At 39.1% G+C, this 24,063-nt stretch overlaps 1 protein-coding gene across 8 annotated transcripts in view; it reads left to right on the top strand.

Annotated features, from left to right (window-relative positions):
* fli1 (Fli-1 proto-oncogene, ETS transcription factor) overlaps positions 1-23,769 on the top strand; it is a 33,034-nt gene extending 9,265 nt beyond the window's left edge. For 4 of the 8 annotated variants that reach the window (XM_056766045.1, XM_056766041.1, XM_056766044.1 and 1 more), the window contains 8 exons: positions 1,461-1,672; positions 2,349-2,503; positions 2,929-3,132; positions 9,792-9,860; positions 20,336-20,395; positions 20,726-20,788; positions 20,887-20,934; positions 21,415-23,769. In XM_056766045.1, the coding sequence (XP_056622023.1) occupies positions 1,461-1,672; positions 2,349-2,503; positions 2,929-3,132; positions 9,792-9,860; positions 20,336-20,395; positions 20,726-20,788; positions 20,887-20,934; positions 21,415-21,944 (1,341 nt within the window). In that variant the 3' untranslated portion in view covers positions 21,945-23,769. The remainder of the gene's footprint in view (positions 1-1,460; positions 1,673-2,348; positions 2,504-2,928; positions 3,133-9,791; positions 9,861-20,335; positions 20,396-20,725; positions 20,789-20,886; positions 20,935-21,414) is intronic. The other 4 variants (XM_056766043.1, XM_056766046.1, XM_056766049.1 and 1 more) reach the window with 3 other exon arrangements.
* Positions 23,770-24,063: the final 294 nt, after the last annotated feature.

Below are 24,063 nucleotides of genomic sequence, written 5' to 3'. Positions count from 1 at the left end.
TTTTGAATTTGTGCTTTATAAGTACTAATAAACAGACAATTGGATAAAATAGGCATCTAATAAGCAACAATGTTGCCTGTGAACTGTCACCCGTTCCGTGAACGGGACACCTGAGTTTGCATCAATATTGTGCATGTAATTTCTAATCGAATCATGACAAACTATATATCATTGGAAAGGGCTACACTAGAATACAGATATATTTGGTGTTTTTTTTAATAATTTATGTAGGGAGAGTAATTGATTATTTTTTCAAACGAGACCAACCGTAAGTCTGTATTCCAGAGAATTCATGAGTTACCACCATTTTAGTTCCAACATGCGTTTTCATGTAGGCTGAAAAAGGGCTCCGACAGTTAACAGGATAGTGAGAATTGGACCCTGTACTAAAGTGTTACCCACATTTTTTGTTTCGCCTCCATAAATGAAAATTTCTCTTTTGATACTAAGGTATTTGACTTTTCGGTTTAACGTTCAGTCAACAGTGTTTTAAAGGTATTTATCGACTAACACAAAAATGACAAAATGTGAGATGAAAGTTTAAAAAGATGTGAATAAATGTGACTTTCAGCAGTGAATGGGTTGAAGAACATCCATGGAGACGATCGCATGCACATGTAGACGTTGCTCTCTCCAGAGGGGCTGTCTGCTGGGTTTGTTTTCTTTAATAAAACGACATCACCCCAGCTGAGCGCTTGCAATGAGAGCAAATGTAGAAGTGACCTTGGACAGATGTCTGTGCCTCTGTTCTGTCTCGCGTATGACTCGTGAACAGGAGAAAGACTTAGCATTTACACGTAAAGTGACGTTTTTCCATATTAAACATATTAAAATATGAGAATTGATAATGTGTTTGTCTGTGTGTATGTTCTGTTTTGCTTTTTTCCTCTTTGTTGCCTGATAATGATATTCAGGGAATATAGATATACGTCAACATAAAATTAAAACTACTTTGGCAATGCATGTTCCTTGTCTTATTCGCATTATTTAAAAAAAGTTGCTCATTCGCCAAAACAACCTTCCAGTTGATGTCACCGTTCGCCCCCTTTATTTTTCAAACCCCGCCCCTTTATACACCTTTCACCGTTCTGTTTTGCAAGGCCAATTCTTCACAGGCACATACCATCCTAGATTGTGTTCCCAACCCAATAAATTTATGTCCCGCCCTAGACTTTTCTCACCGAATATCCCACAGAAATACGTCAGGTTTAGTAAAAATGGTTGCGGATGGCATTCCATGTTGACTCCAAGTTTTTCAAGTTTCCATGGCAATGGTGTGGTCATGTATAAGCAATCAGCTGCGCTGCATCGTTTGCACCCGTGCAGATGAAAGATCTGCCCTTTAGCAAAAAAGTAGAAAGTCTAAAAATCTTCAAAATGGATCACACTGGATGTGCTGAATTAGTCAGTTTCTCTGTGCTTCAATGAAAAGCAAAAATATGTTCTTGGTTGTCCTGCAGGAGGCGCTGTCAGTGGTGAGTGAAGACCAGTCTCTTTTTGAGCCTCCTTACGCTGCTCCAGCTCCATTACCTAAAACCGACATGACTGCGTCCGGTGCGCAGGATTACGGACAGCCCCACAAGATCAATCCTCTGCCCCCTCAGCAGGAGTGGATCAATCAACCTGTCCGGGTCAATGTCAAACGAGAATATGACCATATCAATGGATCCAGGTACAGTGCAATGATTCAGGAAACATCATAACATTTTGATCATGAAACACTTTTAATGTGTTGATTCACTTTTTGAAACAGTAATCTGCATCTTAAATGGCCAATGTATCATTTTTGAAGGATTTTAGACAGAAATGAAATATAACATTCTTAATGTCTTCAAAGTTGAATGAAGACCTTAAATAATGAAGCATTATGTTTTAATTACCTTAGAATGACCTATTTCTATCTACATACACCGTGGGTCCTCTTACATGGAATTCACAGTGTTGTTTCTACAGAAGCTTCGGCAAAGAAGCGAAAAAGTATAGATATCTTTATCCTGTGTGAGCCACCTTAGTGCTTCCAATTGGAGGGACGGAGTGAGCCGTTGGTTGCAATTCACAGCCTCACCACTAGATGCCGCTAAATTTCATACACTGGACCTTTAATCTGTTGTGTTTTTATGTATGATATATTTCTTAACTTTTATGGTCTGTCTTTATAGTTTGTGTAATAGAAAGAAACTGGATAAAATATAATTGCTTTTTAACAGTGCTCAACAACCTCATGTGATCATTTGTCAAGGCTATTATTCAGCATTTGCGTTTGTTGTTCTTTCTGAAATAAGCATTAGTGTTGCAAGCTTTCTGTTTTTCTGATCTGTTTTCTTCTCGTTTTCTTTCCGTCTGTATAGCAGAGAGTCCCCGGTGGACTGTAGTGTGGCGAAATGCAATAAAATGGTGGGTGGACCCGACGCATCTCAGATGAGCTATACTGGCTACGTGGACGATAAGAATGGTCCACCTCCAAACATGACAACCAATGAGAGGAGAGTCATTGTCCCAGCAGGTATCCACTTTTCGCCTTAGATTGTGATCGTCTACTTCTGTGTATTTATAGTATACATTCCTAACTAAATAATTAAAACACAGAAACTTTATTTTGTGATTATAATATGAAAATTCCAATATATTAATTTTGAGGATGCTTAAGATGAATGCCTATGTATATATGTTTGGAAACATATTACTTTATACAGCACAATTCTGGAAACATATAAACATTATATTTTGGAAATACTCATGTATTACTCTACAAGTCTTATTACATGTTTCTGTAAAAGGCAACAGGAACAATTTCAAGATACTTGCTCTCTGCTGTTACTACACAAACAAAAATAGTTGTTGCTTTTCCCATAGTTGAACCATTATAAGTTATGAGAATGCGGGCTAGTATCTTTCTAATGTGAATTTGTTTTGTATTTGTCATTTCAGACCCTTCTCTCTGGTCTCCAGACCATGTGCGGCAGTGGTTAGACTGGGCCATTAAAGAGTATGGTCTTCAGGAGATTGACACAGCCATGTTCCTTAACACAGATGGAAAAGAACTTTGCAAGATGACCAAAGAGGACTTCCTGCGATTTACCAGCGTTTATAACGCAGAAGTCCTTCTCTCACATCTCAATTACCTCAGGGAAAGTGAGTCCAGCAGCCTTTATTTTCTTTCTTTATGGCTAGATTTGAGTCTCTTTGAAGGTTTAACTTGGTTTTTGTGGAACTCCTGATTAAGTTTTTAACCAATTAAATCAGAATCATGTCAGTCAGTCTTCATAATGTTTGAATATCTAATTGGATTAATTGGATTAAGTTACTTTCACTTTTTTTAACATATCTGGATTGCATTTCCCAAACAACGACGTAACTCGCTGGTTAACCACTATAGTATGATGTAGTGTTGGAAATTAACAATGTAGTTATGACTGTTTCCCGAAACCGTAGTAACTCTGTCAGAGATCGATTGTTTGAACCAAAGTTGGTTCAGCAATCTAGTTGATGTGGTGGATCAATGACATCTACTAAAAAATACTTTCAGATCAAATTAATTTCAAATTTCCAAATAACATGTATTGCCTTTAAGGACTGCTTTTGTTATCCTATGCTTTTGTTATCCTATCTGTTTTTTTTATTTTAACAATATTTAATTCATTTATAAGTGTCCTCCCTGGCCAGGGATTCCCCATGCGCATGCCCACTTTTCAAAAAACAGCGCTACTATTTTCTTAACAAACTAAAAGATGTAACATTTTATTGGTATATATTTAAAATGATGACCTGCTTACTTTGATCAAAAACGTGTAAGTCTACATGTCATTATAATAAGGAACGATGCTTTTAAATCCACCACGCAACTTTGCGATGCTGTTTGCGATTGATCGTTGGAACGATGGTTTTGGGAAACACTCAAATCGTTGAACTTTGCTTGAACAATCGAACTTGCGACCATAGTTGACTAACGATATTTATGGGGAAACTCAGCCCAGAGTAGGAAAGCAGAAAATCACTTACGGCTTCTGAGAAACAAATCCTTATTTCAAAATGTTTATGTGGATTGTTCTCTTTTATGGGATGTGACTTGCAAATATGTGAGTGTGGAAAGGTCCAAATTGTCTGTGCTGGACAGGGTCAGCCTGATAAAGCATGCCTAAATGTCATTTGTATCAATTGTCTCAGAATAGTTGAAATGGTCTGACTATTTGATGGCAGATTGCCGTAGTGACTTCAAACCAAAACTTTCACAAAAATAAGCCTTTTGAGAGCCACGTTTCTATCTGTTTATGAGTATTTATGAGGTGCCAAGCAACTGACCAATAAATTGTTCCCAAACTATTTTGAAAAGCTTTTAATAATTCTACCACAACAGTAAAAGTAATTGGAACTGTTTAATGCATGACTATCCACGCAAGAAACTGATCCAAGCAGTCTAGAGAGGTTGCTGCCATTGTTTTTGCCACGCTGTTGCATAGTCACTCAGGCCACACTGAGATCATCTGTTAAATTTACAACAACATTTGTCTAACTTTTATTTTAATAGTTCGCACGTTACGCTTATTTTTATTCAACTCTTGTAGCCTTAAGTCAAGAGAATGCTCTGTGCTCCACCTGTTTGATTTTCCGAATGCATTTGGTCTGGCAGAGTCATGATGATTATGAATTTAGCAAGCATTGCATCCAGAGCATCTCCCTCTGAGTGCTTTCGGCCTCAGACTTGGAGAGATGAAACCCAGGTGCATGGCCTCAGGAGACTGGCCATCGAGGCCCCTGCCTACACACTGCACGAGAAAGTTTATCCCTAATTTACAACAGAGGCATCTTGCCCCCTTTCCCTTCCAAGCGTTTTCTAATGTTAAAGCCTGCATGTTTTGGCAGAGATCCCCTGGCTTTGAAAAAACATAGTCCGCTCATTCACTTGAATACATCAATGCCGTCTATCTTTGCATCTGCGACGGGATCATCATCTGAACTTTACAGAAAATCTTTGCTCTCTGATCGCTCTTTTGCTTTGTTTGCACGAGAGCTATATGCAATGCCTCGCATTAGTAAACAGACATTCTCCATAGGGTCGCTTTAGATGCAACCCGCTTGGATGGCGAGACCAGCTGGCCCATCCAAACATTATGACAGCAGCTCAGTTCTGAGATGGGTGGAGTCCCAACAGGGCTCAGCGGTTTTAAACGGTCCTCCTTAAATAGTGATGGATTTAGCTGTGAGGTAATGGGAACTTTATTCCGTGGGTGTCAACAGTTTTGTGCTGGTGGCCAGGCCGTGGGCCTGCATGCAGACTCGCAGAATAACAGAGCGCCATTGTAAGTCGTAGGGCAGAACCCAGTCTGTCTGTAGGCTGTCAGTTGGGTTTTTTAAGAGAGTTTTCATTAGGGAGATTGCCGCGGGACATAGCCAGAGCTTATGCGCGAGGCATTGTGGATCTGCTTTCCGCTCTTTCTTTGATTTAGCCACTGTGTTTTTTGGAAACAGAAGAAATGGTTCCTAATCCTCTGCTCCACCATTTGTATTGGCTTGGAATGCATCCCGAGTACAAATCTAATAATATAAGGGATGCATTTGTCCTTTCTACCCAAGGCCATTTGCTTTCAAACGCAAGAAATTTGGGTGCTTTACCTGCTTGGGAATTTGAAGATAAAGCACATTAATGATGATTTGCTCTGTATGTTCCTACTTTTGTTTTCATCTGTAAGTCTCATGGGTCTAAGAAGAGTCTCTGGAAATGTATGTAGAACCATAAGCTTGCCAGGGTTCCTCTCAACCCCTGTGGCTCTGGGTTTAAAAGAAAAAGCTCATCTCTTTCCTTTTGGCTACACAAACATACACAGTCGCAGACACACGCATCTCTTCAATAAAACAATAAAACGCACATGGGTCCATACACATGCACATGCAGCATCCCTTGGCCTGTATCATGTTTCCTGTGCCTGAGGTCTATGAATGTGACAGTCCACAAATTTGGAGATGCTGTGGTGTTTACGTGGAGTCTGATTAACATTCTTGTGTGGCATTAAGCCTATACACAGAGGAGCAGAGACGGGTCCCGCCTCACTCAGCAATGTTCAAGCAAACGCTGACTCATTCGCGAAATACACGCATCATGGCAGATAGAATATGTATGATGTATTACAGATAAAAACAGCGGATCTGTGTGTCGTATGCAGAGAGGAGGTCTACAGCGGTGATATCTATTAGAGGTTGTATTATAACTGCTGTTTGTCGGTTATCCAGATTTTATTAGAGATTGCAGCCCACTTACCAATGTGCTTTCAATTTGGGTGCAATTTGAGAATTTGTTGGAATTTCTGTCCGGGGGTGGGGGCATGTACTGAATGGAAAGGTGTGTGTTGCATGTGCTGGAAAGGTCACGGAGTAAAAGATAGCTTGGATAAGCACATAGGCAGACGTAAGCACACACGTTGAGAGACACTGTATTGACACAAGCAATTGATATGGGTCAATGATTTGCTAATAAATGCAGGCAATGAAAGTAGATTGGCTTTATGTTTAAGTCTAGGAGGTGTCTGTAGGTTGCAGCGAAGAAAAATCTAAAGATCGAGAATAAAAGTTTGAGTGCTTAATTTTTAACTTCCTGTCATGAAACTGGATATGTCACAGAGTAGACTGCGGTATAAAAAAAATTGTAAAAGTTGTTGGTGACGTTGTATTTCAATAGTCTACTTTAGATCTCACTATGTATAAGTAACTTTTCTCTAGTCAACTATCCGTTATAACCTACGATGGCTTTTTAGTGCCACGTAAAAAAAAAAAAGATTTCGATTGTTACGAGAATAAAGTCGAAATGTTACGAGAATAAAGTCACGAAATCTTTTAATTTTTTATTTTTTATGTGGCACTAAAACGCCATCGTAATAACCATATTAGAAGACTGTACAGCCGGAGAAAAATTTAAGAGATAATTCCAAATTTCCATGTAAACTCATTTCTAGATGTATTGTGGCCATTCCAAAATATCAAACCTCAGGGGAGATATAGAGTAATCCAACAGCAATGTGAAAGGCTGTCAGCATGACAATACATATGGAAACTGTGATAAAAATCAAGGTCATCACATATAAAAATAATTTATTTTATCCTAAATACATGGACAGATATTACGGTCATATTACTTAAAAGTGATTATGAATTTGGTGAGCATCTTTATTTTTTGACCTGGTTTTCCCGTTTTCATTTTCTGCAAAATAAATGCAAATAGAAACAAGATTTTTTATTTGAAATTTGGAATAAATTATGTTAGCAGTTTAGAAAATATCATTTTACCTAAACACATAGTACATTCAGAAAAAAAATGAAACTGAATTCCGCTGCTGTATGTTTTTTGTCTTCTAATACATTTAACTATCTACCTTGCAACTACATATCAACTTATTCTCTTAACCCTAACCTGAACCGAACAGTTTACTAATACTTAAGAGTTGAAAAGTTCTTTATAGTTAGTAGAATGTCTGTAGTGATGTGTATATGTGTAACCAAGTTTTTTAAATACTTCCAAATAAAACTTTTTAATAAATGTTTAAACAAAGCAATTACATATCGAATACATTTCCAGATTCTATTTAGATTTTTATCATTCTTTATTTTTCATTGAATCACAATCAGACCGACAGCAGTGTGTGTGTGTAGTCCCAGCAGTGATTCTCTTCAGTGCTGCAGATCTGCTGGTAATATTGTATGGGACAGAATGGTGATAATTCAGAGTGGGACATTCAGAGAGTGTTAATGGTTTATACAGACCATAAACATATGGACGTATTCTCTCTCTCTCCCCTTCCCACATGATTTTATTGATCTTTCCTCCACTTGTGATGGATTATCACGTGAGTTGGACATTTCAACACCTTCTGCGGTAGAGACTTGACGTCTGTACTACTGTACAACTTTGTGCATCTGTACCACCTTAAATCGGTTAGAAATGAGTTAAAACAAGCCCAAAAATCCAACATATTATATTTGTTTTTATAATATTAATCTGAATTATTTCTATATTATTTCAATCATTTCTATATTTGAATTATATTTGAATTAAACTGTACATCGTGCATCATATAACACAGGTTTAAACCCATGTTGGTCACCTTTTACCTACTATTGCGATACACAACTGTTGTTCCTTAAATGTTATAGATGAGAGATTATATGAAGGTAGTTTTGTGTGCTATATGTGAGGACTAATATAATGATCCAGACCTGCAAAAGATGGAGTTCAAAGAGTTTAAATCAAGATCGCAAAACATTCAAATGCATCAGGGGAGCAACTCAGAACCATTAGCACACATAAAACTGCACCCCCTAAATTCAGCTGCTCCTTAACACGAATTTTGTAGTTTAGAAGTTTAAAGTGACATATCACAAAAACTGAACTTTGTCATTTCAAAGTAGAGTAGGATAACAAGTTAAAGTTAGGGTTAGCTGAGTTGTTGTTGGGTTACAGCTGGGATATTTGAAATACGGGGAACTATTTCTTTCAGGTGTAACCTTGTGTTTCTTGCATCTGTTTCTTACTCCATACTCGTACAAACATTTCTCTTTTCTCTCTTCCACATGGATGTGTGGGGGTTTATTTTTGTATGGGAACAGCAGTCTTTGATTTCTGTGTGGGGATCGCACCCCACACAAAGGCTGCCCTGTTCTGTGGCCCCAGCAGCATCGCTTGGGGGGTTAGGGGCCTGAAGGTTAAAATATGTGTTTAATGCTCTCTCCTCCCCCATAAAACATACATACATGCACATATATGTTAAAACACATACTATCCATTCTTAAAAACGAACAAAGAAACACCAAACATCAACAAATATTAGTTCCTTATATTCAGACGACATCACCCCCTTTCAGCTTCTTCTGAAATCTCACTGCTGTAACCGGCAGCCCTCCATCCACTAGAACGATGTGTTTTGCCAGCGCAATTTTCCCTCTGTTTTCTTTCGAATTGATTTACGAGTTGAAGCAGCCGAAATGAAGAGAGAGCTTCAGGACAGGCCTGAGGTGGATCAGTGGAAACACTTTCAGACGGCACATGAATGCTTCTTTATGTGAGCAGTGTAGATTGTGTTTGGACTGTGATGAATGTTCTGATGAGCTCTTGTGGGAAAAAGATGATTGTTGAGAATTAGTTGCTGATACTTGAAGTGCTTTTTGGCAGAAAAGCCAATAGTTTGGATTGTTACAATGTTGTTACATAGTAAGTACACCTTTACAAACCTTTATTGAATAGTGTTATGTATTATGTATCTGTTTTAATCAAACAAGAATGTATATTATTCAGAAAATAATATGTTCTGAAAAAATTGTTTAAAACGTAAATGCATGATGCATTTTTTTTTCAATATTTGGTATATTAAAATAAAACAATACAATTTTGTGCCAAAAACGTCACGATTTAACAAAATTGCTCATTTTAGCTAATTTGTATGAATTTGTACCATCTCATTCGTACATTTTCGCGCCAGTGACATTAGTTTTAGTGGCAGGATTAGGGGATGGGGCTTCATGTACAGCGTTTGAATTCATACGAATTAGCCATCTTGTAAAATAGTTACGATTTCCTATGAGTTCAGTTTGATAAAACCCATTTTCTGTGATATTGTGGTGTTTTACCTAATTGCCAAATATTTTTGTCTGGTGAATGACTTATAAGCGCTTATTTCAAACAAAATGCATTAAAGGCTATTAGATATAATGACTTGTTACATCACTAGATATTAAGACTTAATGTAACATTACATATACATTGATTGTCTGTTTTCCAAACATCTAATAACACAATATTTGTGTTGCAGGCAGCTCATCAATATCATACAACACACCATCTCATACTGACCAGTCACCACGTCTGGTTGCCAAAGAAGGTATGAAATACAATAATTGTCCTCATAATACATAATAATATGAATTGTGAAGACAATAGACAAGAGGGTGTTTTAAAGGGAAACGAACATAGGATGATTGGCAAGGGACAGGTGTGGGTAATGAAACACTTATGGTAAGGTAACAAGGAAACGAGATGGAGGGAAAACACAGACAAGACATGAGAAGGCGCATGTCAGCCAATATGTAAGCAAAGACATGTCCTACTCACACAAAACCCAAGGACTTATGCCATGACTCCATTGCAAGACAAGAATAACCATGACATGATAGTGGAATCATGACATAAGCCCCCCCCCAAATGGACACCACCAGGTGTTCATCAAGGGGCAGACTAACAGGACAAGACAGACTGGGATACAGACAAGACCAGACAAAACATGGTAAACAAGATCAAAGGCATACAAGACAAAATGACCCACGGGTTGGGGTGGGCCAATAAAAATAACAAACATGGGAGGGGGGGTGGGGGCAAACAAGATAACATAGGAAGTCCAGAAGGGGGAGGGCTGGGTGGGGAAGTTCCAGCCCTTGGGGACGCGCCAGGGCGCGGAGCCCCAGGGGGCTTGACAGGGGTAGTCCTGGGGGGAACTGTTCTTGTCCCCTGCAGGACTGCTGGGCTGGACCATGGCTGGGCAGCCGGACTTGACGGCGGCGGCTGGGCAGCCGGACTTGACGGCGGCGGCTGGGCAGCCGGACTTGACGGCGGCGGCTGGGCAGCCGGACTTGACGGCGGCGGCTGGGCAGCCGGACTTGACGGCGGCGGCTGGGCAGCCGGACTTGACGGCGGCGGCTGGGCAGCCGGACTTGACGGCGGCGGCTGGGCAGCCGGACTTGACGGCGGCGGCTGGGCAGCCGGACTTGACGGCGGCGGCTGGGCAGCCGGACTTGACGGCGGCGGCTGGGCAGCCGGACTTGACGGCGGCGGCTGGGCAGCCGGACTTGACGGCGGCGGCTGGGCAGCCGGACTTGACGGCGGCGGCTGGGCAGCCGGACTTGACGGCGGCGGCTGGGCAGCCGGACTTGACGGCGGCGGCTGGGCAGCCGGACTTGACGGCGGCGGCTGGGCAGCGACCTCTGGCGGCTTCTGGCCCGGGCTCGGTGCCGGACGGACCGTCACCTTCCCACAGCGCCCCCCCAAAAAATATTTGGGGTTAGGCACCACCGGACTCGGGACCACCGGACTCGGGGCCACCGGACTCGGGACCACCGGACTCGGGACCACCGGATTCGGGACCACCGGACTCGGGACCACCGGACTCGGGACCACCGGACTCGGGACCACCGGACTCGGGACCACCGGACTCGGGACCACCGGACTCGGGACCAACGGACTCGGGACCACCGGACTCGGGACCACCGGACTCGGGACCACCGGACTCGGGACCACCGGACTCGGAACCACCGGACTCGGGACCACCGGACTCGGGACCACCGGACTCGGCTGCCCTCCCCTCCTCGGCTTCTTCTTCCTTGAGCGGCCCACAGGACGTGCAGCCGACGGCTGAGATGTGGTGGAAGAGATGGTTTGCTCCGTGCTGGAGGAGTCGGACGGGGAGTCCCACGACTCCCTTCGTTGACGTCGTCCACGGAGACTAGTGGGTGGTGGAGAGGATGCGGACAGTGGGGAGAGGCCCATGACCCCTATTTGCAGGGTCTGGTCCTCTGGGATGGAGATTAAAGTGGAGCTTGGCGGGTCTGGAAGGTCCTTGGAGGTGAGGTCAACGACCAGCTCCTTGAAGGAACCTCGGACCATCCTCTCTCGATCCTCCAGTGATGGCGGGTTGACCAGACCCGCTAGAAAGAAGGCGTTCATGATGGCCTCTGGAAGAAAACCCCTCCTTCTTATAGACGCCTGGGCGTACTCTGCGACAGTCCGATCGCCCTGTGGAGGAAATGGGCCATTTCCCCCTTGGATCCTGGTAGTGGTAGTCTGCCACCAATCGGCCAGCTCCCGTTGGGTAGAGGCTGAGAAGCTGCCTGCTGGGTTCATAATTTGGCTCTTGGATTCTGTCAGGGATTGGGAAAGGTAGAACCCAAGTGCAGGCAGACTCAGAGGTTAGGGGAATAACAGGGACTTTATTTATACAAACAAGACTGAAGAGGCAAAACAAAAACCCACGAGGGGGAAAACAGGACAGGATAACTTTAACAGAAATCAAAGACAAGGACTCACTAGACTACAAACACTTAGGATGACACTAAACTAAACTTATAGAACACGAGGTAATATTAACAAGGGATATAGATATTACAGAACAAAAGACAGGGGGTAACTCACACGACAGAATTCCAGCAACAAGGCAGAAGTTTGCTTACAAGGACAGAGTTCAGGGAACGAGGTATAGTACCGTAACATCAAACAATCCAAGAGCACAAGACAATAGACAAGAGGGTGTTTTAAAGGGAAACGAACATAGGATGATTGGCAAGGGACAGGTGTGGGTAATGAAACACTTATGGTAAGGTAACAAGGAAACGAGATGGAGGGAAAACACAGACAAGACATGAGAAGGCGCATGTCAGCCAATATGTAAGCAAAGACATGTCCTACTCACACAAAACCCAAGGACTTATGCCATGACTCCATTGCAAGACAAGAATAACCATGACATGATAGTGGAATCATGACAGAATTGTGGTTCCGATATAAATTATTGTGTAGGTCACTTTAGATGACCGTCTGCCAGACGTGCAATGGTAACAGTCATTTTTATTTATATATATACACTTTTTAGTACTGTCAATGGGTTACTAATTCTTAGACATAAAATGCACATTACAGTAACAACACTTAAGCATATAACAGATGGATTGATTTGAGACTTAAGTGGTCTTATCATTTCACTCCAATAATAGCTTTGAGGAGTGTTTAGTTGGCCTGTGTCCCCCGTTTCCCTCTTCTTCTGTATATCAGAGCAGATCTCCGGGCCGAGGCGCTCGGCAGGTGCTGTCTTTGTGTAGTGAAAATAAAGAACGGCTACAATTCATTTCCAACCTGAGCCCGGACAGCATCGCGGCACTCAGAGCCGAGAGACAATTAGCACAACAAAAGCCACATGCAACATTGAACTAAACCTGCAACGAAGAGCGAGAGAGAAAGAATAAGTAGAGGGACAGGTGTGTCTGTCAACAATACAACAGATAAAGAGATTATTCTTTAACTGAAACGGGTACAAATTATTTATGAATGGAGGCCACGTGCATCACAACAACAAGTACAGGGATGCTAGTTTTTGTTCTCAAGTGCTCACCTTAGTGACTTACATTGATTTTATGTCATAAGAGCATTGAAAATGTGCATAACATAGCAAGTAATAGAATAGTGATTAAAGTCCTAGTGAACTGGAAGTTGCGATAGTTTTTATTTTGGCATTTTGACGCATTTCCGAGTGGGGTGGAATTTCTCAGGAGAAAAATATTGGGCGTGGCTTTCTTCTTTCTCTGCGATGTGATTGGATGTGTAAAAACAGCCCTTGCATTTTGAAAGGGAACTGGCTGCAGACTGGCTGTTGAAGGGGAGGAGTTAACCGATGCTTCGCCCGTCTAAAATGCATCCTTTAAGATGGATAGTCATTTCAGGAAGGAAGTGCATTTTCATTACTAAAGATTATGAGGGCACACAAATTTAAGAAAGAGAATGACCCACATTTATATACTAGTAACAATAAATGCTAACATATTTCATGAAAAAATAGGCATTGTAATTTTAATTTCACTGGGACTTTAAAGCAAAGTTAAGTTAAATTAAAAATCAATCTAAAATTTAAATCTGGCATATTATCCCTTTATAAATATATAACAAAATGTTTTTAGAAAATAATTAAGAAAATAAAGAATTTTTTTTTGTATAACATATAACATTGCATGTCACTACATAAAATATCTTAGTAATAAAAGTAACTTAGAATTTCTTGTAGATTTGCTTTAATTCAACTTTACTCACCCTGCTATGCTGGTAATTCAATTCGTATTAAGATACTATATCAAAATTAAAAATGCAACATTTTATCAAGTAATGCAAGACTTTTAGACCCTGTATAATTTCACATAATTTTAATTATAAATTAATTAATTCTTTATGTTTAATATAAGTTTTTATTTGTGTGTTTTTGCTTAGCTAGCCAATGAGAAGAATGTAAATTCCTAGAGCATTTGAGAACATGTGAAGAGCATCTCTTACTGTATGAAGTTGTGTTGCAGTTATGTTGTTTATATTCACTGCCGACCAATAAATAGACCAACGAGAATTAGCTAACTAAGCAATAAAGCAGAAGCAGTCCATTTTGTGAATGTCTGGCATATGAGTTCATTTTGATTTTTGTTGTATTGTTGATTATTCTACAACATAATTGACCACAGAGATAGTAGACAACAATTGGCGTGACTCGTTTGCCTAACTCAATTTACTTGTGTACTTTCCACTGATGGCACAAGATACACATCCAAATTAAATCAGGCTCTCAGACACATCAAGGAAATCGGTTTCCATAAACCATTTAACGTTTGACAGTCTCCCTGGAGAACGGGCTGCTTTGGGCATTCCCACTTCAGAACAATGCTGTAATAACAGTGATAGCGCTGCTCTCTGGACCTCACGGCTATCTGGGTAAGACCCAGCATGATAAAAGCCAGAAGTCAGACCACCTGTTCTGTACTCAGGACTGACGCATATTAGGGTCATTTGTACAGTGGGCTTTAAGATGAGATAACTCTGAGAAAGCTTTGAGACCTTTGACCTCTTTCACACAATTGTCAGTCATCATGTGTAGAGTTGTATGACGGAGGTGATGGACAGACCTGTCGAGTGTAGATCCTGGGTAAGAGCCCATTTTTTTTGGCAAAGCACAGTTTTAAATGAATGCATCCCTTGTAAAATGGACAAATATACCTTAAGTTTACTTTAGTTAGTGATCCATACACCTCCCCTGGAGCCTCGAGCATAGGCCAAGAAATAAAATGCTAAGCTTATTGAAAAGCTGACCATTTTACATCTTGATTTATGAGGTGGATTTATTTTCTCATCTCAAGCCATTTTTCTTATCCAATTTCTCCCAGGAAGTTAAAGATTAATAGTGATTATGTTTCATTTACGAAATGAAATATCATATTATACTAATCTAAATTACAGATGGTCCGTTTAGTATATGGCTCTGTTATGAAATGATCAGCATAGGAAAGCAGCAGTTTGATGTATCGCAGGTAAAGTAGAGCTCACCAGGTTTTGGAAAAAGAGCTTATATAACGCCTCATATAGTTTCTCTCAGTGTTTTGGTATATTCTCAGTATAGAAACCAATAAATTTCTCATTTCGCTAAGTGATTTTTTATGTTGAACGTCACATGCCGAAACCAGAAAACAGCTCTCATCACATTCAGTGATGATCTGGCCTTTTGTATGCGCTACATTAAACATTTGATCAAAAATCTTTTCAAATGATCTACCAAAGATTGATATTATCGATGTCTATCACATATATAGATTGATATACATTTTGATATAATTGTATTTCTTCTCAGTGAATATTTGAACATAAAAAACAAAAAAATAAGAGACCGTTTTAAAATTATTTCAGTTTTCCTTAATTTGTAGGTATTTGTTTAGGTGAAATGGTAATTTTTGTTTCTTTCTGTGAAATTCTAACAATATTTCTCCCAAATTTCAAATGAAAATCTTTTTTTTCTATTTGTGTGTATTTGCAGAATGAAACTGGAGAAACATGTTAAAATAGCAGAAAAGATGTTCTGTTTTTTTTCAGACCTAAAATACTAAAAAAGAAACAAGTTCATATTCACTTTTAAGAAATAAAACATTTTTTTTATTTAATAACCTCTATTTGTTTCATAGCTTCATGTGACTTGTCATGCTGTCAGTATTTCACATTGCTGTTGGATGACTGTTTGTCACTCCTAAGTTTTGATTTTGTTGAAATTCAACAAGACTGGAATGACCACAAAACATCTAGAAAGGTTGCATAAATGAAAATTGGGAAAGGTCTATTAATTTTTTCCTTGAATGATAATATAGGATCGCACCAAAAAAACAACAACTACATTTTAATTATAATTATAATAATACTTTTTATTGTATTAAGAACCTGTAAAAGCTACATCTCAAAGTGACTTATAAAAAAATATATATGTAAATTTAACAAAAATATATACAAAGGTTAAAATAGTATATACATTAAAGCAAAATAAATAAAAACACATCAGGACAATATGTAAAAAAATCAAGAAATCACATTGGTCATGTGACATGTGACAGATCCTATTAATAGAGGCTTAAATCACTCAGGGACCGCTCACACGGGACGCGTTCATGCATTCTATTGGTGTGTGCTGTTGTCGAAGGTTTCAGGCCAGTTTCCATATAACTTCTGAGCAAACATGCGTTGAACCTTTGAGTATGCTGTTTAAAAACGGAGCTAGTCTAGACGGATGGCTGGGCCAGGATTTTGTTTTGACTAGGATTGCAGCGGCTCGGTCTCTCGAGGAGACGCCACACCCAAAGAAAGCAGAGCCGTTCAGATCTCTGCACAGAACGGGAACACAACTGTTTAAGCAAGATAGCGCCGATTTGTTTGTGTACCCTCAATGCCTCTCATTTACTGAAGAGATGAGCGTGAGATCCAAACTGGCGGTTAAAGAAGATCTAAATTTACGGCCCCTACATCGGTATGGATTTTAAACCGTCGTATCCATATCCCAGATGCGCGTCTGTCTCTGATTTCGCAGTTGAGTTCTGATGTGATTGAATTGGGAATACAGGCCCTCTGCTTTCCTCTATTTCAGGTCTGAGAGAGAGTTGAGAGGGAAGATCTGGCGGTCATATTCATCTTTGCTTCTGTTGTGTCTCCTACTCAGTTTTGCTCAGCTCTATCAGACAGTAGCAATGGCCACCACCATTTTTTTCTTTTCCAATTCCGACGATGTGTTTCGTCTGCTCTTCCTCTCCAACTCTTTCTCTCTTTTTCTGTTCTCTCCATTGGTTTGTGACCCTTCTCCTTCTGGCTGCTGTGAGTTTTTTCATGGTGGAGGGGGATGAAAAAATGGGGGGAAAAAGGCAAGTAAAACAAAGAGAGGTTGTGTGAGCAGACTCAGCAGGCAGGAAACGCAACTCTCTATGGACTTTCTCTCTCTCGCGCGCTCTCTCTCGGCCCAGCTCCCGATTAGATCTTACGGACAGTGAGAGTGTGAAGAATTGATGAGGGAGTGAGAGAGTTTTAGGACAAGAAGATCGAAAATAATTGGAAAGGATATTATATATATATATGTATGTATATTTGGCGCACAATTTGCACACAGTTTTTTTAAGTAAAATTTTATTTGTGAATACTTGGCACAAAAAAAATTAAGTGGAATTTACTTTAAAATTGTGTGCAAAAAATGAACACAAAGAATAAGTAAATCCTATAGTTGTTTTTACGGTGCCTAAATTTATTATGTTCGAGATATTATTAAATGGAGAATGTTTCGGTGTCTGTTCTCTTGAGCTCAGATATCAATTTCTGTTAAGTTATGCAGCAGCAGCTATAGCCGTTTCAATATTTTTACTAAAAGAAAATCTGTATATTCATTTTATGAGACTTAAAGCTGTGTTAAAATACTTCTGAAACCTCGAAGTGATTTGTTGCCAAATCATTAGTCAGCCTTTATGTTTGTCATTGGGTTTTACAAATATGGACCAATTCAAAGTATTAAAAAGTACACAGTATGTAATCATTTAAAAAGTACAGTGTTTTTCCATTTCCTGAAAAGCAGCCAATCTGGACATCTAAACTTTTGGAAGTACAGCACTATGTTTACTCATTTTTGTATTTATAATACAGAATTTGTATTTGCAAGACACCTTTAAGATGGTCGATTTCCCAAGTGTAAACACTATAGCTTGCTCACATTTTCAAAACATTTCTTTGTTTGTTTGAGCATCCCAGCTGTCCCATCACCTTCTTCCAGTGATGTTAGTTTGTGGCTGGGCTTTCTGTTTTGCTGATTGATGGATGACGCGGCATTTGTTTATGGCATCCTATTAGATTACATTCGCTATTGGCACAGAAAATATACTTCAGCTTTAAACTAGAGTAAACCTTAAATGCTCCAAATAAGTAAAGAAACCATCACAAGGTTTACTGAATACTTGCAGGTCTCTGTAGATATACCGGTCAAAAAATGTCAAACACTTACTTCTTCATATTTTTTCCACATTTTAGAAATAAATAAGATCAATTAAACAGTGGAGTACCATAAACAGAACTATGAGGATTATGTTGTGACTAAAAAATCTAAACAATACACTACAACTTGTAATATATTACACATTTTTCCTTGCATTTTTTTTGCGGTTCACCCTAAGATGGCTTTTAAACAATATTAAAGAAGTCCCAACTATTCTGAGCTCTTATTGGCCGCTCTGTTATGAAGTCCATGTCATCCATTTCAGAGACATTTTTATTAAAATATTTTTTTAGTTTATAATGAATTTTTTTTATGTTGCACAATTAAATTGTTTTAATCTACAAAACTAATTTCAGATATTTAAGCATACACATTTGGATGAAAACCTGTTTTAAGACAATGAGAAACATTTCATTCATGCGTTCGAAAACTTTTGAAGTATTGTAAGCATTGCATTCAGAAACGTATTATTTGCTGTGATGGATTTAATGATAATAAAAGTTTTGCACTTTCTTGTATCATCACAGGTTTATAATGCTTTTAAAGATGAGCATCATTCTTTCTCCTAGGATGTTGTTTCAGTCGAGAAACCCTGGCTGAGACACTGTTGTGATTTTGAAACGTGGGCCATGTAGTTTTATCAGCACCTTCCAAACTAAACATTTTCTTACTCCTCAGAGGTTAATGTCTTTGTTCCACCCATAGCGTGGAAGTGCGTTTCACTACAATGACCAGAAGAGGGCGCTGTAATATCATAGTTGAAGAAATATTGTCCATTAAATCTAATTGTGTACTAAAGCTATACTCTCAGGACAGTCATAAAACAAAGATTATTTAGAAAGCATCATTTCAGTCTACTGATGTTGGGGCAGTAGTTCTTTGGCAGTTTCATCAGATAATACAGCACACAGTGTCACTTTAAGCCCTAGAGGAAACACTCAGTCCAAGGCCAAACGTCTGAGCGTGCAGTCTGGGTCATATAGAAACTTGATTAGTGTCAGTCGTTGACGTCTTTCTGTTTGGAACAGAGGGATCGGTGCTGCTTCAAGGCATGATGGGAAGGTTAAGAATGAGGTAGTGTCTGTGGATTCCCAGGAAACACACGTGTCCTCAGCTCCTCTGAGAATGTGGAATAACGCAGCATATTATTTGCCTTTGCATCCTCGCTAGGCAGAGAAACTTTTTGTCAAAACGTTTATAAGGTAAATAGTTGTTTATTTACACAGGGACAGGAAATTCTTCAGATTTACAGTAAATGGAGCAAATGTGAATTGCACATGGCAAATTTGTGTCACAGCATACATACAAAATTGTGTTGCCATAGGGTAAATCTGTACCACAGTGGAATTATGGGAATGCTTTGTTTTTTGTAGATCATTGTATTTGATGTTATTGAACGATTTTTCCATCATTGTTCATAGTACTATAATATTTTTCATGGATAAGTTTGAAATGCACACTACTGTGTTCTGTGAGAAGTTCAAGAATAATATTTTTACTGATGAATTAAAAAACAATATAGTATTAAAATGATATAATTTTACAATTACGTAAACATGCATTTAATAAATAACACACCTGAGAATTCAAATTCAATTGTTTTTTTCCTGTTTTCCCCATTGGCATACTACAATATTTCCAGAGTATGAACCCCAACAAAAAAGTGGTTTTACACATTTATTTTTTGTAGAGATTTTCAGAAAGTGGTCTAAAGTGAACTGTTGTTATGATAGAGCACCTACCATAAAGCTCATAATAAAACTGATAGTGATTTGTTTGCTTGACTAAGAAAATATTTCAGTCACTGTATGCCAAATTCTCAAAATATGCTTATAATTTGTGGTTCTGCATGCGAGATCTCCATAAACAGACTAACTGATGATAGTCATGTTCTTATATCCAAAGAGATTATAACTGCAGTTCTGATAATGTTATTATAGGCTTTATGAGTATGCAAGTGTGAATAATGAGGTTTCTGTTCAAAAGTCAGAGTAGCACATTGGCCATTCTCTCATATAGACACACTATCATATTTTTGAGTGTATTAACAAAAAGGCAAAAATATGCACAAAGACGCTCACCAGTCAAAGACATTAACTGGGATTAAATCCATTCACGACTTAATAATATCAAATAAATTAATTAAAATAAAATAAAATAAAAGCATTCCCAAATGCTCTCTGACCTTTCGAACAAACAATTGCAGGTTTTAAAAAACGCTTTCTTTTTCATTCTTTGAAATTGACGAGATATTTTTCTTTCGAATGTGTTTTTTTCAGATGCGTCTTATGATGCTGTACGGAGAGCAGGCTGGTCAAACAACATGCACAGTGGCAAAGGTCAGTGTCATGGTCAAATTCTCCATCGTTTCAAAGATTTGTTTTCGTGTTTATCAAACACTGATCAGCATGTGAGAAACACTTTTGCTTCTGATGTGTCTTGAGCAGTAATGTGGAGAGTCAGCCATAAGGCAACCGGTCAGTTTTCAGTTAAGGGACATGGAGAGCTGAAGAAGCCCATTAAATACTTAGCAGGCCGGCCAGCTACTGCTCCTGTTTTCTTTGGACCAAGACTGATGTGTCTGCTCGCCCAGACAAATGTGCTTCACTTTTTCATCTCTCTCTCTCCTGCTGTTTCTTGTTCTCTTATTCTCTCTTTCCATTTCTCAGGCTCTCCAACAGTGGTCTCACAGAACGTTTCCAAGAACACTGAGCAGGCTCGGCCTCAGCCAGGTGACCAGAAAAATACACACACACACTAAAACAGCAATGAAAAGATGAACAACATTTCAGTTCAGAGATAACAAATTCTCATTTATCTTTTCTGTTAGACCCTTACCAGATCTTAGGACCCACCAGCAGTCGACTCGCCAACCCAGGTAACACAGAAAAGCTTAATTGAATAGTTTTGAAAAATGAAAACTTTAACCATCTTAAGTTAAACCTATAACTTAAGTTTTTTTAATGGAACACATAATGAAAATTCGAAAGAATGCTCTGATTTTCAGCTAGATGTTAACTCACCATAAAATGACTCTTTGTAGGTAAAGTAATGTAGAAATTCATACATCTTCATGAGTTATGATAATTACTCACATTCCAGATTGCTTCATTATATAAATCTCTAATATTTCATCAAATGCTTCAGTTCCTTATTTATTGTATTTGCTTGGGAAAAAACTACAAATATAATTCTCCACGAGTCATTGTTTTGGTTTCCATACGAGTAGGCGGACAATTTTAGTGAATAATAATATATTGCAAATACGATGTCACTTTGAGGTGAATTATTCCATTAATGCATTAGATTTTTTGTAAATAATTTGAGCTAACTTGTGTTAAACTGTGTCTCTGTTCAGGATCAGGTCAGATCCAGCTTTGGCAGTTCTTGCTTGAACTTCTTTCTGACAGCGCCAATGCCGGCTGCATCACCTGGGAGGGGACCAACGGAGAGTTCAAGATGACAGACCCAGATGAAGTAGCGCGCCGTTGGGGCGAACGCAAGAGCAAGCCCAACATGAACTACGACAAACTGAGCCGCGCCCTGCGCTACTACTATGACAAGAACATCATGACCAAAGTACATGGAAAGCGTTACGCCTATAAGTTCGACTTCCATGGCATTGCTCAGGCCCTGCAGCCCCATCCCACCGAGTCGACCATGTACAAGTACCCGACCGAGTTGCCTTACGTACCCAGCTACCACGCCCACCAGCAGAAGGTCAATTTCGTGTCGCCACATCCGGCCTCGATGCCGGTCACTTCCTCCAATTTCTTCGGCCACACCACCCCATACTGGAGCTCCCCAACGGCCGGAATTTATCCTAATCCAGGCGTGCCACGTCACTCAAATTCTCACGTGCCATCCCACCTAGGCAGTTACTACTAATGCCCTCCACCTCTCGTCCCAGATGCCAAAACTTGAACTGCACTTGGAGTGAAGATAAAATGGAAGCTGGATGAAGAAAAGGATATTTTTGTTTGTTTTTGAAGAGGCCTGGCAAAATTTGTACAATGAAGGAAATGTTGAAAGAAAAGAAAGAGAAAGTAGAGAGAAGAATCACGGAGCAAAACAGTTCAGATCCTCTTCAGATGGAGTACTACTTATTCAAAGGACAAGCAACGTTTTGTTCAGTGTTTGTTTTGGAGAGCGCGTGCGTTTTGCAAAATGTTCTTGTGCCTTTCTACAGCCAAAAGCTGCACCAAATGGGCCTTCTACCAAATAAAGACCGTAGGAATCGGTGAACGACCGAAAATATGAATCACTGTAAACTCACCCTGTGTGTTAATGCAATTGTGAACCGAGTGTTTATGTTTGTTGGACCAAGTCCATGCTTTATTTCGGATTATTATTTGAACCAACCTTGGTTATATAAGTTTATCTTTTATTGACAGAAATATTTCTCGCTGAGGCAAATCTGGCAACTGGAAAAAATGGAAGCGTTCACCCGTCACACATTCTCCAAAGTGGAGGACTGGACGGTGGATGGTTTTTTAGGAGCTTCTCAGGCTATCTGGCACAAGCTAAACTCACTTTTCACTTTTAGCAATCCTCCATGCAGATGGTGTCGATGTGAATGTTTTTCAAACTCAACAATGGATGAATTCAAGCCTGCTCACATTTCAGATACAACTTTGACTAAATGTAAGTTGTCTGAGGGGATTCCTGTTCGTATCCCCTCAAGGGCCAGTGAAAATCGATTTCATCTCAAAATAGCCAATGTAACAAGTGTCAATTTAGCTCACGTGAGATTCATTTACATTCCTCTTCAAACTCTATTGAATAGATTCTTGGATCGTTGAATAACGTTGAATAACTGAATGTGGGCATCATGCAAAGTACCTCTTTGAAAAGAAAAAGTAAACAAGCGTTTTCAAACAACACAAATCGTTGAAACCAGAGATTCGCGAACGCTGTGCGTTTGTCAGACCTATTTGCTAGTATTTTTTTTTATCAAAGGTCAACTAGGCATTAAGCATCTTACTGTATAAATTATGCAGAGCTATTTTCATATGTGACAGTGTTAAATCATACGTTAATACGAGTTGACCTCGGTCAAAATGCAATTTTTTTTATCAGTTCCTGAAAGTAGTTTGTAGTACGTAGGTGTTTCGTATCTGTACATATGGGCGATATTTTTATGAATGTTTTCTAGTGTTTTTTAGAAAAATCTTTTTCTGAAAGCCTTGGCGCATTGCCACGACAATAGGAAAGTTATTTTAAAATGTATTTTTATTCCTTGAAAAACAAATGCCTTACCAAAAACCTCATGCTTGGAGACAATCTGTTTTACACAAATCAAAGTTTTCAAAAGTATTAAAATAACTTATAATGCCAATTGCCTTAAAGCCAAACGCTTTTGCTGGTAAACTTAATATGTGCCATAGATCGATTTAACAGTGTTATTCAAGTGTTTTTTTGCAGTCTGTTCGTCTTTGTGTACAGTAACAGTAAGAAAAAGGTAATTGAAAATTCCCATTAGTTTATCTCTGTGAAGGGATCACTCTCAAATATGAAGGAATTGTGCTCTTTTATATATGCAATGTATTTTGGATATTAAATTTATGACTATATAAATATATATGAAATATTGCAATTAATCATTTTGTTAATTTTGTTATTTCTGCAATTTATTAAGTATTGCCTTTTGTAAAAGGGTTTGTTGTATAGGTCATATGTGACAAAATAAATGTTTTTACATTAAAAGGCTCTCCATTAAACTTTTTGTTGTCTGTCCTTTTCTCACTTTAATTTAAATTAAAAATGGTATCACTTTAAACTACTGTCTGATAGTCTTATATAAGTGATTCAACAACCTCAACTAAATAACTTGTGTGGTTTCATAAAAACAAAAGCCAATGAACTTTCCCCATCTTTATGGCAAGCTTTTAAATCAAATATTACATCAGCGAATGGGAACTCTGTGTCTGACAACGACATAAATAATGTTTCTTAGTCAATCTTACGGTCTAGACGTCATTATTTTTCACTTAATCTACTCACTGAT

This window comes from Triplophysa dalaica, chromosome 14, assembly GCF_015846415.1.
Source record: "Triplophysa dalaica isolate WHDGS20190420 chromosome 14, ASM1584641v1, whole genome shotgun sequence".
NCBI classification, from domain to species: Eukaryota; Metazoa; Chordata; class Actinopteri; order Cypriniformes; family Nemacheilidae; genus Triplophysa; species Triplophysa dalaica.
This window is presented reverse-complemented; position numbering and strand designations above follow the sequence as displayed.